The following is a 16,156-nucleotide window of genomic DNA, read 5'->3' as shown; positions in this document are numbered from 1 at the left end:
ATTCTGTCATTCTATGATTCTAGGAAAGGATGATTGGTGTGGGAAAGAATATAGATAGCAGAGTTTTGGATAAACTGAAATCTAGGGAAGGTGCAGTATGTAAGACTGGCAAGAGCAATTAAGACGTGATAATAAAGGCACTTGGTAAGGTCTTGGTGGGAGATGGGGTAAGCGAGGAGACAGAAAATGAACGGTAGGGGGCAGCATGGTGGCCTAGTGGTTAGCATAGCTGCCTCACGGCGCTGAGGTCCCAGATTCGATCCCGGCTCTGGGTCACTGTCCGTGTGGAGTTTGCACATTCTCCCCGTGTTTGTGTGGGTTTCACCCCCACAACCCAAAGATGTGCAGGTAGGTAGATTGGCCACACTAAATTGCCCCTTAATTGGAAAAAATGAATTGGATACTCTAAGTTAAAAAAAAAAGAAAATGAATGGTGATAGGAAATTTGTGATTTTTCTGAGGAAAAGGATATGAGGTTAGAAGCTCAGATCAAACTGCACAATTTGACATAGCAGTCTCAAAGAAAGATAAATATAAACAATGGCACTTACTGGTGTCAGGAAGGGACAGTCATCTGCTTTGCAAAGCTTTGTTACACAGTGTAAAAACACTGGAGACATCTTCTGGTTTTTGTGTTTCACAAAACGGAAAACTTCAAATGAGAATTTGCCCATCTGACTCCTGCCATTTTCTATAACTGTCGTCTGTGGATCCTTGGTACAGCTGGTTTCACCAATAAAAAACAGCAAAGTTAGCAAATGTGAAAAACCTGACCCACCACACCCCAATCGATGCTAGCATTTAATATGTTTAACTTTCAAATCATCTATGTTACTGTACTGGCCACTATTCTCACAGTAAAGGGATAAATGGTATATTGAGAGTATATTGAGGATCCAAGCAAACCAAAACCCTGTATTTACCATTTGGATTAGTGAGGAATCGATATTTGTTATTTTAATTTGGTTTGATCTGGACTAACCCAAACCAATCCAAAATGGTTCCAAATTGAAACCACACAAGCCAACATGCCATATGAAATTGAACTTCTTCATTAGCAGGAATATGCCATTAAATTAATTGCTAAAAATATTATTGTTTGACATTTTCTTTAGTTTTGGCACTGGCAGGTGCTTTTTATGGGCGTCGGATTTGTAAATTTGCACTTCCAGTGTGCATTGAGAAATTGAATACATACCCAGAAGGCTCCTCCTTCTCAACTTTGCCCCTCACCTCCTCAAGTTAAATCACCACCAGTGAGCTCTCCCCCTCAGAGGGAAAAGCAGCCTATGTCATCTGGGACTATGGTGACTTTACTTTACTAATCCAGTATGAATTTTTATCCCTTCACTTTATGTAGGTGTAAAATTGGGGCTGTAACCCCATTTTCCATTATATGCCCAGGTGAAGCTTTCTGCAAATTCATGAAACTCAAAACAACTATAGTGGGTTTAGTCAATCACCAGTTGCACCCTAAAATGTTGCTGTGGACAAAGCAACATTGAGCATCTGAAACCTTCCGAAATGATGGACAGTGGTGAAAGGGAGAATTTTATTTGGCACAATCACTTATTTCCCCCTTATGGATGGGGAAAATGGTTTTAATACTACTTATAAAAAGCATTTTGCAAAGAAAGTATTAATCCTGCCATAGGATATGGGCAGATTATCTCTGTGCGCGAGTAAGTGACAGATGGATATTAATGTAGGGAAACGTAAAATTATGTACTTTGGTAGGAAGAATAAAAAAGCGGAATATTCCTTAAAAGGTCAAAAATGCGTAAATATTGGTGTTCAGGGAGATTAGTGTGACTGGAGGTGCCATGTAGGCACAGCAAACAATTAGGAACGCTAATAATACAACATGTTAGTCTGGATTGCAAAGGGGCTCAAGTATAAAAGTGAGAAAGTCTTGCTGCGGTGGTATAGGACTTTGGTAAGACCACGCCTAGAGTATATTGTGTTAATATGTTTTGCACGGTAGCATTGTGGATAGCATAATTGCTTCACAGCTCTAGGGTCCCAGGATCGATTACAGCTTGGGTCACTGTGCGGAGTCTGCACATCCTCCCCGTGTGTGCGTGGGTTTCCTCCGGGTGCTCCGGTTTCCTCCCACAGTCCAAAGATGTGCAGGTTAGGTGGATTGGCCATGATAAATTGCCCTTAGTGTCCAAAATTGCCCTTAGTGTTGGGTGGGGTTATGGGGATAGGGTGGAGGTGTTGACCTTGGGTAGGGTGCTCTTTCCAAGAGCCGGTGCAGACTCGATGGGCCGAATGGCCTCCTTCTGCACTGTAAATTCTATGATAATCTATTCACCCTGGAGTAACACGGACTGCAACACGATGCAGAGAAACGATAAAGCATACACCAAACTTAGGAGTTGGTTCAATAAGATTAATTGAACTTCAGTAACGAAGCACACAGCTGCCTGTGGGTTGACTCTCTACTATGCTTAGTAAACTAACTCTAACTATCTAGACTAGGCTAGCTCTGATCCACGTGTAGAAGGTGTTGAATAATTTGTACACCCTGACTGTCACTACAGTTGTCATTAGTGGAAAGAGGCAGAGTGCTGATGCCTCGTGTGTTTTATAGTTGGAAGCCCCCTTCTGGTGTTCTGCCTGGTGATTGGTTGTGTTTTGTTCTGTATGTTGATTGACTCACCTGGGTGTCTGTCACTTCCTGCTTTTACCTCAGGATGTGCATGGGTGCAAATTATGACATCCCTCCTTTTTTAAAAAAAAATTGTCGGTTGCTGACAGCATAGACGACATATTTACAGAATTAACTATTTACAGCAATTGTTGAGTGAATGCATATGTACATGTAAGGTGTCTAGCATGCAGAAACATAACAGTATGTATACAAAGGAACTATTTATAAGTCCAGTCGTTGGGGCTGTCGTCGAATTCTTGTAGACCGCCTGAGAGGTGGAGGTGGGGATGATGGCGTCTTGACAGGTTGGCATGCAGCCAGACTGGTGGCCTCGTGGAGCGAGGTGTCCGGATAAGGCAGAACGACATCTGGGAACGTGAGATCCGGTGGTGGGCAGGCAAGTTTGCGTAGTGCCCTTGTGTTGAGCCTGATAATGGATCCATCAGCCATGCGAACCATAAACGACCTGGGTGCAGCCTGTCGAACCACAACAGCTGGAGCTGACCATCCTCCACCAAGCAACTTGATGCGAACAGCATCCTTCAGAGAGAGCACGGGCAGATCAGTAGCATGAGCATCATATGTCAGCTTTTGCCGGGTTCTGATCTGCTGCATCTTTTGCAGCACTGTAAGGTGATCCAGGTCAGGTAAATGAATGGCCGGAACAATCCGCAGGTTACGATTCATAAGGAGCTGTGCCGGAGACATACCGCTGGACAGAGGGGTTGCTCTGTACGCCAGAAGAGCAAGATAAAGTCCGAAGCTGAGTTTGCAGCCTTACAGAGCATCTACTTCACGACATGGACCCCTTTTTCGACCTTCCCATTAGATTGCGGGTAATGCGGGCTCGAGGTGATGTGCTGGAACTGGTATTGCCTTGCGAAGTTGGACCATTCTTGACTATAAAAACAGGGACCATTGTCGCTCATAACCGTGAGCGATACCATGCCTGGCAAATGCCTCCTTGCAGGCCTTTATGACAGTCCTGGATGTTAGGTTGGACAGTTTCACTACCTCGGGGTAACTGGAGAAGTAATCAATTATAAGGACGTAGTCACGCCCATCTGCCTTAGACCACGGTGAGGTCACAATCTCGTGCTGCTGGAGAATTTCTTTGGGCTGAGTAAGCTGGAAGCGCTGGCAGGTCGCGCAATTGAGGACGACGTTTGATATGTCCTCGTTGATGCCGGGCCAATAGACAGCCTGCCAGGCCCTGCGCCTGCACTTCTCAATACTGAGGTGTCCCTCGTGGATCTGCGAGAGCACCAAGCTCTGGAGGCTGCGAGGAATGACGATGGGATCAAATTTAAGGAGGATCCCCTTGACAACTGTTAGGTCATCCTTTACATTATAGTACTGTGGTATTGCCCTTTCTGCCAGCCATTCGTGAGGTAATGTATGACCCGCTGCAGAAGAGGGTCCTTGGCAGTCTCTTCTCGAATGACGAGTCATTCGACGGATGTCAGGAGGGTGCTGGCACACAGTTGCACTTGTGCCTCAATGTTGTGTATGAAGTCTACCTGCTCACATGGCGAGGTGATGGCACAGGGCATCCACGATGATCAGCTCCTTTTCAGTTGTCCAGCTTGAACCGGATGCTACAATGGTTGACTTGTACTGTTGTAGTGTTGCACGCCACTCATCCGCCGAATCCACATTGAGGATGGGTGTGTGTGTTGCTGAATGTGAGGAGGCCTTGTCATGCATGGTGATGATACCCACTCGATATGTGGACTCCGGGCAGTCGTCCTCGGGATCCGTGGCGGGATCAGGTTCGAAATACAGCAGCCCTTGCTGCATACTTCGAACGCGTCTGCGTTGGAGCTAGGATCGCTAGCCCCCTATCGGAGGTGCAGACCTGCGCAAGACCACGTAATGGCCAGGCTTCTTGCAGTTGAGACATCGCCTGCCTCTTGCAGGGCATTGGCACTTTAAATGGGCGGTGCCGGAGTTGGGACACGTATCACGTCGAAGTCGTGACGTTCCGTGCGTCATTGCACATGCGCAGTGCAGTCAGCCGCCGCTCGCACCTGTGTAGTGTGGTCATCGGCCGCTTCTTTCTCCCAACCGTGGTGCGCATGCGTGGGACCCCTGGAAAAGTTAGCAAAATGACTGCCTTCGTTGATGCTCAGGCTCCACATTCAGGCGATGGCCTGTACACTCTCAGCCTCGTGGGAGGCAAGTTGGTCCTGCTCTGCCGACTTAAGACGGCAATAGCAACTTTTCACCTGTTCATGGACTTTGCACGTCTCAATGTCTACTGGCAGGGTCATATTTTATATTTTTAGGAGCTGCTCTCGCAGGGTGTCGGAGTGGACACCAAACACGATCTGATCCCTGATGAGGGAGTCAGCGGTGTCACTGTTGTTGCAGGATTGTGCTAGAATGCGCAGATGAGTGAGAAAAGACTGGAAAGGGTCATCCTTACCCTGAAGGCGCTGCTGGAAGACATAAAGCTCAAAGCTTTCATTTGTGTTGACTTCACAGTGACTCGAATTTGGCTAAGACGGTCTGGAACTTGGTCTTGTCCTTACCATCGGCAAAAGTGAGCGAATTGAAGATTTGGATGGCCTGGTCCCCTGCAGTTGATAGTAGCAGCACGATTTTTCGGGCATCGGACACACTTTCAAGGCCCGAGGCCTCAATGTATAGACTGAATTTTTGCTTGAAGACCCGCCAGTTGGCACCAAGGTTTCTGGAGATCCGGAGCTGTGGAGGTGCCTGGATCTATTCCATGCCGCTGTAAGGCAGTTGCTGGTCGCCAGTGAATTTTTGCAGGTAAATTACTTAGAAGCAGTAGCCACTCCTGGTATCATGTCATATTATTCACCCTGGGGTAACACGGACTGCAATACGTTGCAGAGAAACGATAAAGCATACACCAAACATAGGCGTTGGTTCAATAAGATTTATTGAACTTCAGTAACGAAGCGCACAGCTGCCTGTGGGTTGACTCTCTACTACTCTAAGTAAACTAACTCTAACTATCTAGACCAGGCTAGCTCTGATCCACGTGTAGAAGGGTTGAATGATTTGGACACCCTGACTGTCACTACAGTTGTCACCAGTGGAAAGAGGCAGAGTGCTGATGCCTCGTGTGTTTTATAGTTGGAATCCCCCCTCTGGTGTTCTGTCTGGTGATTGGTTGTGTTCTGTTCTGTATGTTGATTGGCTCACCTGGGTGTCTGTCACTGCCTGCTTTTACCCCATGATGTGCATGGGTGCATATTATGACAGAGTATTGTGTACAATTTTGATCTCCTTACCTAAGGAAATATATACTTGCCTTAGGTAGGGTACAATGATGGACGCTAGATTGATTCCTGGGATGAGAGGGATGTCCTATGAGGAACATTTAAATATAATTGTCCTGTATTCCCTGGGATTTGGAAGAATAAGAGTTGATCTCAGTGAAACATATATAAAATTCTTTAGCAAGCATGATAGGGTCTGCTTTCCTTGGCTGGTGTGACTACAACTAGGGTTCATTGTCACAGAGGTTAAGGGTTTGGCAATTTAGGACTGAGATTAGGAGAAATTTCTTCACTCGAATATTTGTAGATCTCTGATTTTTTTCCCCAGGAGGGTGGTGGATGCTCAGTCAGTGAAGAGTGAGATCAATATATTTCAGGACAATAAGGGAATAAATTGATACAGGGATAGGACAATCAAGGGGAGTTGATGTTGAAGATCAACTATTAACTTATTGATTGGTGAACCAGGCTCAAGGGGATATATGGCCTATTTGTGCTCCCATTTCTTATGTCCAAATATGATTCAAAGCATGGAAATGCTTAAAAATGGTTGCACTTTACATTTGCTACATCTGTCACACGAATGGATATCAGGAAATCACTGCAGTAATTTAAAGATTTATTTGGAATTCAGAGCTTCTAAAAAGCTGTTTGTGTTTTTATTTATTTATACTTACTTCAAATTGTACCAAATGCATTCTCGGTATAGGATATAATTTGACCTGTGGATAGTCAGCCAGAAAGAAGTACTGGTGCTTATTGATCCAAGAGCTATTACTCACCTGAAGAAAAGATCATATCTATGTTCATCATTTGGATTACCAGAAGGTGTTGTGTAACAATAATCCATAAAGACGTGCCATCTATGCAAATAACAAGAGATTTATTTTTTAATCAGAAATATTTACCATATTTATAATGGATAAAATAAATGTGAAAATCACACTGTTACCTTCCATCTAGATTTGTAGCTTTCACAGCTGCATACACTTTGGTCTTTAAAGGTAGGCCCACGGGTGGTATCACTAGAGGGAGATTGTAGGCTGAATCCTGGAGAAATCAAAAAATTGTTCAAAGTTCTCAGAAGCCTTCACCTTCCAATTTGTATGTAACGTTCTCTGTTAGTAATGTGTAAGAAGCCAATTTAAAAATGTTAAATGAGGAATGGGCATTCAGACAATCAAGAAATAGAAACAGAAAATGCTGGAAATTCTCAGCAAATCTGTGAAGAGTGGAGATTTAAGGTCTTGCATCATACTGTATACTCTATCATAGTCTGTAAACTCATCCATTTATCTCCTGTCCCAGAGTTCTGCATAAGTAATTCACAAAGCAAATCAAATAAAACACCAGAATATTCTTTCACCCCTTTCAATTTCTATTGCTGTCTTGCTGTGCTTCACAAACCTCCCCTCTTCCATCACCACGACTCAGCAGTGCAGGGATTGTCATGTCTCATGAGGTGTTCATTGTCTGACTTCATACCTAAACTCTCTGGATCCCAGGCAGGTATAAATGACAATAATCAATGATCCATGTCTGAGTTTGTTGCATTCAATTTTGCTTCTTATTCATAAAATTCAACTTTTACATTATACATTTAAAAATCTTTTCTCTGTTTGTAATACTGGCTGATTGCAGTTTTTAGTGAACAGCAAGGGCAGCACGGTGGCGCAGTGGGTTAGCCCTGCTGCCTCACGGCGCCGAGACCCCAGGTTTGATCCCGGCTCTGGGTCACTGTCCGTGTGGAGTTTGCACATTCTCCCCGTGTTTGCATGGGTTTCACCCCCACAACCCAAAGATGTGCAAGTTAGGTGGATTGAACACGCTAAATTGCCCCTTAATTAAGAAAAGAAAATAATTGGGTGCACTAAATTTATTTTTAAAAATTGATACTGGGCCAGCTACTTAGTGGTCTGGACTAAGGATTTCGAGATGTGAGCTCAAATTGTCCCATAGTAGCTGGGGAATTTAAATTCAGTTAATTCAATACATCTGGAATAAAATGATATTGTCAGTAATTGGGACCATGTAGCACCTGGATTCCTGTTAAAAACCCATGACGTTCCCAAACATAGTTTAGGAAAGGAAATCTGTCCTTCCTTGCTCTGACCAATATGTGACGCCAGATCTACAACAATGGGGTTGACTCTTATCTACTCTCTGAAATGGCTTAGTAAGATACTCAGTTAGAGCCAATAACTGCTGGTCATACCAGTGATGCCCATATCCTATTGTAACGGCCCTTTCTGTTCATTCCCTTATTTCCCTTTTTTTTAGTTTTTGCAATTATCAGTTTTGATCCATGGATACTTAATGGATCAAGTAGCAGAGACAATGAGGAATTCAAAAAGTTGCAACATAGTATATGGGCGGCATGGTAGAACAATGGTTAGCACTGTTGCTTCACAGCGCCAGGGTCCCACGTTTGATTCCCGGCTTCGGTCACTATGCGGGGTCTGCACGTTCTCCCTGTGTCTGCGTTGGATTCCTCCGGGTTCTCTGGTTTCCTCCCACAAGTCCTGAAAGTCGTGCTGTTAGGCAATTTGGACATTCTGAATTCTCCCTCTGTGTACCCGAACAGGCGCCGGAGTGTGGCGACTAGGGGCTTTTCACAGTAACTTCATTGCGGTGTTAATGTAAGCCTACTTGTGGCAATAAAGATTATTATTCTTACAAGCTACATCTGAACCAGAGCGGGACTGACATCCTTGCTGGCGGGTTTGCTCGTGCTATTGGGAGGAGTTTAAATTAATTTGGCTGGTGAAGGGAACGCAGACTGTTAGCAGAATAGGGACACAGCATAACACAGAAAAACAATCCAGTAAGAGGGAATACAGCAGTAATATGTTTCAAGAGAATAGGACAAGGCTGGATGGCCTTTAATACCATCAGTATTACAGGTAAAATGGATGAGTTAAGGGCGAGGATTGACGTGTGGAATTGTGATATAGTAGCCATCATGGAGACGTGGTTGAAGGAGGGGCAGGATTGGCAACTCAACTTCCTGGGATAAAGAATCTTCAGGCAAGAGAGGGGCGGGTCAAGGAGGAGGCGACATTGCATTATTCGTTAAGGAGTCATTTACTGCGGTAAGGAGAGCTGATATCTTGTAGGGGGCATCAAATAAAGCTCTGTGGGTAGAGCTGAGCTATAAAAAGGGACAGCCACATTGATAGGTGTTTATTATAGATCCCCAGATAATCAGTGGGAAATTGAGGAGCAAATATAGGCGCAATTCACAAAGGTGTATAAAAATGATAGTAGGGTAATTGTATTAGGTGAGTTCAACTTTCCTAACTTTATTCTCCGCACCTTTAGGGGCTAGGCCCGTGCCGGAGTGGCTCCCGCTCTGCCGATGGCGGCAAAACTGGCGCCAACGGCCTTTGGTGCTACACCGCCCGGAGTCGGGGCTGGCCGAAAGGCCTTCACCGGTCCGCGCATGCGCCGGAGCATCAGCGGCCATGGGGGGGGTCTCTTCCACCTCCGCCATGGTGGAAGCCGTGGCGGCGGTGGAAGAAAAAGACTGCCCCCACGGCACTGGCCCGCCCACCAATCGGTGGGCCCCGATCACGGGCCAGGCCACCGTGGGGGCACCCCCCGGGGTCTGATCGCTGGCACAGAGGTGGTTTAAACCACGCCAGCAGGATTGGCCTGTCAGCGGCAGGATTTCGGCCCATCGCGGGCCGGAGAATCGCCGCGGGGGGCCCGCCGCTCGGCGGGGCGTGATTCCCGCTCCCGCCAATTCCCGGGTGGCGGAGAATTCCGGCCACGGCGGGGGCGGGATTTACGCCGGCCCCGGGCAATTCCCTGACCCCGCAGGGGGTCGGAGAATTCCGCCCCTGATTCTGGGGAATAAAGCTGGACAGGTGGTTGATGTGTTGGTGGGGAAGCATTTTGGTGATAGTAACCATAACATAGTACAATTTAAAACAGAAAATACTGGACAATCTCTGGGTCCCCCCACCCCCTCAAGTACATGAGTGACTTGACCTGCCTCACCCCCGCCCCACAGAGGCCCCCTGAATAAAGAGACCCCCCCACAGAGACCCCCTAAATGAAGAGGCTCCGACAGTTATTGAGTCATCGAGTTTTACAGCCCAGAAAGAGGCCTTTGGCCTATTGCATCCGCACTGGCCATAAAGTACTTAACTATACTAATCCCATTTTCCAGCACCTGGTCCGCAGGCTTGTATGCAATGGCATTTCAAGTGTTCTTCTAAATACTTCTTAAAGGGTTCCCACCTCAACCATCCTCTCAGGCAGTGAGTTCAAGATTCCAACCATCCCCTGGGTAAAAAGGTTTTTTCTCACAGGCCCTTAAAGCCTTTAGCTTAAATCTCTGCTCTCTGGTCATTGACCCCTCCACTAAGGGAAAAAGTACCTTCCTATCCACCCTATCTACGTCCCTCATAATTTTATATACCTTGATCAGGTGCCCCTTCAGTCTTCCGTGCTCCAGGGAAAACAACCCCAGCCTATCCAGACTCTCTTCATAGCTGAAACGATCCCAGCCCAGGCAACATCCTGGTGAATCTCTTCTTCACCCTTTCCAGTGCAATCACCTTCTTTCTAAAATGTGGTGACCAGAACTGTATACAGGACTCCAGATGGGGCCTAATCATAATTTTAAACAGCTCCAGCATAACCTCCCTGCTCTTGGAGTGGCAGTGCTGTCTCAGGACTTGATCCCGGCCCCTGGTCACTGTGGAGTTTGCACATTCTCCCTGTCTGCATGGGTCTCACCCCCACAACCGAATGATGTGCAGGGTGGGTGGATTGGCCATGCTAAATTGTCCCTTAATTAGAAAAATTAACCCCTGCTCTTACATTTAATGCCTTGATTAAGAAAGGCACGAATCCCAGAGGCCTTCTTCATTATCTGTCTATGCTGCTACCTTCAGAGATCTTGCACACCAAGATCCTCTGTACTTCCTTTTTTAAAATAAATTTAGAGTACCCAATTAATTTTTTCCAATTAAGGGGCAATTTAGCGTGGCCAATTCACCAACCCTGCACGTCTTTGGGTTGCGGGGGTGAGACCCACGCAAACACGGGGAGAATGTGCAAACTCCACACAGACAGTGACCCAGAGCCGGGATCGAACCTGGGGCCTCGGCGCCGTGAGGCAGCAGTGCTAACCCACTGCACCACTGTGCTGCCCGACCCTCTGTACTTCCTAGGGTCCGTCCATTCATTGTACATTCCCCTGCCTTGTTAGTCCTTCCAAAGTGCATTACCTCACACTTTTCATGCTTAAATTCCATTTGCCCCTCTTCTGCCCATCTAACCAACTCGTCTATACCGTTCAGTAATCTAACGCCTTGCTCCTCATTATTTACCACACCACTAATTTTTGTGTCATTTGTGAACTTATTTATCATACCTCCTACATTCACATCCAGATCATTAATGTATATTACAAACAGCAAGGGACCCAGCACCAATCCCTGCGGAACACCACCAGACACAGGCTTCCAGTCACAAAATAACCTTCAGCCATCATCCTCCACCTCCTACCACTAAGCCAGTTTTGGATGCGATTTGCCAAATTGGCCTGGATCCCTTGGGCTCTTACCTTCTTCATCAGCCTCCCGTGTGCACCTTGTCAAAAGCCTTACTAAAGACGATGTAGACTACATCAACCATATTACTGTCATCTACACACCTAGTCACCTGCTCAAAAAATTCAATAAAATTTGTAAGATATGATTTCCCTTTGTCAAAAATACAGAGACCTCACACAGAAACACCCTAAATATGGAGACCCTCCTACAACTCACCCAGCAGATGGAGACACTGTCCCCAGTGCTGTCAATTCCTAGCTGACCACTTCAAAATCACTCAACCGTGATGGGAAGTGATTTGAAAGCACTTAATTCTGTTTGACGTTGTCCAGGAACTGTCAATCAAAGCTAGATTTTTATAAACATTGCAAAGTTACTCAACCATGAAGGAAGATGAATGGCACAATGCAGACAGCTGTGGTGTGTGGAAGCTGCCAATTAGAGCCTAGTAAAATCAATATCAAAGAGAAATTAATGAATGGCTTGCTGATCAGAGATCTGAGCGGGTTTAAACACAGCTGACTGGTTTTCTCTTTCTATGAATGATAGGTGTTTCCTGTGTCTGAGCGAGCTGGCGTATTGCACAAGTGAGTGCTAATGCAGTGATTTTACTCACTGCCTCTGTATGGACTGCTCTCTGGCTTCCAGACAGGGGTTTTCTTCTGGGGGGCTTTCAGACAAGAGTCTCTCTTCTGGGGCCTTCCTGACAGGGGTCTCTTTTCTGGGGCACGGACCGACCCCGCTATCTAACGGCACTTTGTTGCTATTTCGGGACCTGCCGAGGTCACACTTATATTAATAATAATTCTAAGAATATTTATTAGTGTTAGAAGTAGCCGCATTTCCTGCACTGCTAACCTGGAAGTGCCTCCTGGGCATCCTTGCAGTGCCAGGCTGGCACCCGGGTGGCACTCAAGCTGCCAGGATGGCACTGCTAGGGTACTGGGCTGGCAGTGTCAAGGTGCTTGGGTGGCACCAGCAGTGCCAGTCTGGCCAGAGGCTGACCACCCGGGGGCCACTGATTGCCTCTGAGACCTGCCAAATGCGATTTCGCACGATCCTCATTTGTGGGGACCGATGCTAAACGGTACCTGGCTGGGATCTCCTTTGTGAGGCTGGTAGATGCCAGGTGACCATTCAATCAGGCATAGACATAGTTAAGTGAGATTTAAGCTCGCTCAACTATGCAAGTCTGGATCCTGTCCATTGTGGCGTCTGCGATATTTGGTTAATGACCGTCGGTAATCCTGGGAGAGGCCTCTCCGAGGCTCTACTGGCTGTGTCCCGTCCCCAAATCCGGCAGGATACGGCTGGTAAATCGTGCTCATAATACGTACACAACACAGAAATTGAAATGTAGCATGATTAAGAATTGTTTTTTCCACAGCAATTTTGCATTAATTTCTTAATTTGGAACTGTTTTATGAAGATACGTATAGCTATATTGACTATTGCTATTTCAGTAACAGTTGACAAATTTAGGACAAACTTACATTGTACAGGAGTAAGTTCAAAGTACTGATAAATGTACCATTGCTGTCTTTCACTGAAATTGCTGCAGATGATCTAAAAACAATGTTGTAAAAGTACTTTAAAAACTGTTCCAGAAAATTTGTCAAGATCTAAGGCAAATGAAATTGTTTTCCGACTAAAATTTATACTCACGAAGCAAGCTGGGTATTGTTGATAAGGTACTCCAGTGGGTAGCTGCAGCTATACTTATACAGTAGCCCTGGCAGGTAGCTAATAATGGTCGGTGGATCTGGAGTGTCAATATAACCTGAAATGTTCCCAAATTGCACCATCGAAATATTACCTAAAGCATTGAGTCCTTGAGCAGCAGAGACCTACAAAATAGTTCAGAAAACAGTTTTTACTGATTCTACAGTTCAAAATAAGAGGCACAGGTACCTCTTCGGAATATTATTTATTAAGGAAGGTTTTGAAAGAGATGTAGGAATCTTAGTCGATTTTCCATTCACTGGGGTAAAGGTTGGTATGTGTTTGATCCATGTTCCACTCATAAAATAGATGTTACAATAGCAAATGTATCAATGAGAAGGCCCACATCCAATCCACATGTGTGTTCTGGCTGCTGTTACTTTTGTTGGGTAAAATTTCTAGGAATCCTGGATGTACATCCATTATTGCCTGTCCCTTGGCTCAAGGTTGATGTCTATTCAGAATCACAGGATTCTGCCATATGTCTTCTGAACAGGGAGACTTTCAACCCACTGAACTTTAGGCACATGAGGAACAATGTCCCACGAGCAGTGGGATCCAAGTATGGGTATACATCAATGAGGAATGTAAAGCCCGCTAGGGATTTCTCTGGAAAATTGTTTACCATTGAGAGGAGCAGGAGATGGGCCTGCTCTACTCAGGCTTCTGTAAAAGCTGCTGCAGTCTAAAGTAAATTTAAACAAATACACCTTGCTGTGGAATCAGGATAAACAAACATCCTCTCCTAATCCACAATTTCCTACTCACCAATCTCCTCCCCAGCCTTGAGGCTCCACCCTATCCAACCTTCACATTAGACCAATGCCAATGAGCCAAATGTCTAATATTCTCTCTCTGCAGATTGGCAAGATATTCATGTGGATGAGACAGACACTGCATGGTAGCCATTTCAATCAAAAGGCCCAACGCCCAATTTTAGGCTGAACTTAGGATTCCTGATGGAAAGGCATGTTGCCAGTCCATCATCTGCCAGTCAAGAAAATAGGTAGCCATTATGATGTGCGTGACAGAAACCCAAATGATTTTATCTCTGGTTTTCCCTCTCCAATGTGACCTGGACCATGGAAATTATGGGTATCACTCCAGAATTATTTGCAAAGACAAGGCTTGTGCTATTAACCTTTTTTCTTTATCTTTTGAGAGCAAGGGAATCATTTATTCAAAATAATCAATTTAGAAGCATCAAATCTAATGCTTTATAACTAGAGTGAGGCTTCCCACAGATTCATACATGGAAAATGGTGGAATCTTAAAAAGATGACAGATTCACATTGCATTTCATTGTTTCTACGTCTCTGAGGTACTTATGAAATATTACCTATAATCTATTGTTCACAAGAGAAAGAAGAAAGTTAATCTTACCACGAGGCTATTTCCACAGCCTTCTAGTGTATTGAGGTTGATGGTGAATATGACAACTGTGGGAAAAGTACTGTTATTAATAAAACCCCTGCAATGTGCGTTGCCATGTCTGCCATTTAATGCTAAATCTGTTTCTGAGTAGCCAGAGAACAGTACTGGACAAAAATTGATCTTGATTGTTATGGTCTGAACTCCACAAAAGACTAGGATGTCCTTTTCACCTGGAGGAAGAAACATTGAATTAGGTCAATTATAATTTGAACAAAGAAGTTAAATAAAGATTAACTGATATTATATATTGTGAACTGCACTTATTGCAGTTAAATTAAATTTTGTTGATATATGCTTGAAAAATACATATCTGCGACATAGACATCAAGTTACAAGTGATATAAATTCATTCAAGTGGTCAGGTGATAACCATTTAATTCTTTCCTAGATTCTAGTAATATTATAAACATTGCTAATGATGCCAATTTATATGGCTAAGTGATAAGTATAAGAGCATAGCATAGCATTCAAAAAGATTCAAATCAATTAGCTGGTTGAGCTGAAGAATGGTTATTAGATTTAATGTGGGCAAATGGAAGGTTATTCAATTTGGAACAGGAAATGTGAAACGCAAAAAGGCAATGTAGTAAGTCTGTTTACAAAGCTGAAAGAGGAAGAAATTCTGATTTATCTTCAAGTATTCACACAAAGCGACACACTTACCAGCAATGCTAATTGGGAGATGTTCCCCTTTGGTTGCTCTGCATTAGCGACATTATAAACACAGTGGAACAATTTATCTGATTGCAATTTCCTTGATCTTTTTGAACACAGTTATGATTTGACTAAAAATAGCAGTCATTGGAAATCTTCCAGCTATGCCACTAACAGAGAACAGAAGAAAACCTTCCCTGGGGTGTAGAAATGCATTTCAAGAATATTTGATTTGGTCAAATCAGATTATTTTAACTTTGTGTACATCACTGTTAAGGACTCATTTACCCACAGTTTCAGACGGACATTATCTGCTTGGAATAGTTCAGAATGGTACCCCAGTAAGAATCACTGGGGTGGATGTTTACTTTATGAAATAGTGGAAACTGGATGGTAGTGTGTCATAACCCATTTTACAAATCTCCCCAGGTTGGGAGTGATAGACTGTTATAGAACATAGAACATACAGTGCAGAAGGAGGCCATTCAGCCAACGAGTCTGCACCAAACAACTTAAGCCTCACTTCCACCCTGTCCCCCTAACCCAATAACCCCTTCTGACATTTTGGACACTAAGGGCAATTTAGCGTGGCCAATCCACCTAATCTGAAAGTCTTTGGACTCATTGTTGACTCATTACTCACTATTCCACACTATCGCGTAAAGTCAAGATCTACTGTACTGCTTTCAGGAGAAAAGGGGGAAACAGAACTAACAAAAAAGCTGCTACAATTGAGCAAGCTGAAGATATGAAATGCAGAAGGAATTAGATGAGAGTCTCTCTTCAGACAACCTTTTCACCATGACAGAAACTATTGAGTAAAATTAGAAATGTTCAGCTTTGAGCACAGACCAGGCAGATAGAATTTA

At 44.5% G+C, this 16,156-nt stretch overlaps 1 protein-coding gene across 1 annotated transcript in view; it reads right to left on the bottom strand.

Moving 5' to 3' along the window:
* The window catches only part of zpld1a (zona pellucida-like domain containing 1a), a 107,832-nt gene that overhangs the window by 64,070 nt on the left and 27,606 nt on the right, over positions 1–16,156 (bottom strand). Inside the window, exons 3-8 of the mRNA XM_038801225.1 lie at positions 14,583–14,803; positions 13,143–13,324; positions 12,971–13,043; positions 6,863–6,960; positions 6,693–6,773; positions 552–723 (exon numbers count right to left, since the gene is read on the bottom strand). Of these exons, the coding sequence (XP_038657153.1) occupies positions 552–723; positions 6,693–6,773; positions 6,863–6,960; positions 12,971–13,043; positions 13,143–13,324; positions 14,583–14,803 (827 nt within the window). The remainder of the gene's footprint in view (positions 1–551; positions 724–6,692; positions 6,774–6,862; positions 6,961–12,970; positions 13,044–13,142; positions 13,325–14,582; positions 14,804–16,156) is intronic.

The sequence above is a fragment of the Scyliorhinus canicula genome, chromosome 7 (assembly GCF_902713615.1).
Source record: "Scyliorhinus canicula chromosome 7, sScyCan1.1, whole genome shotgun sequence".
NCBI lineage: Eukaryota > Metazoa > Chordata > Chondrichthyes > Carcharhiniformes > Scyliorhinidae > Scyliorhinus > Scyliorhinus canicula.
This window is presented reverse-complemented; position numbering and strand designations above follow the sequence as displayed.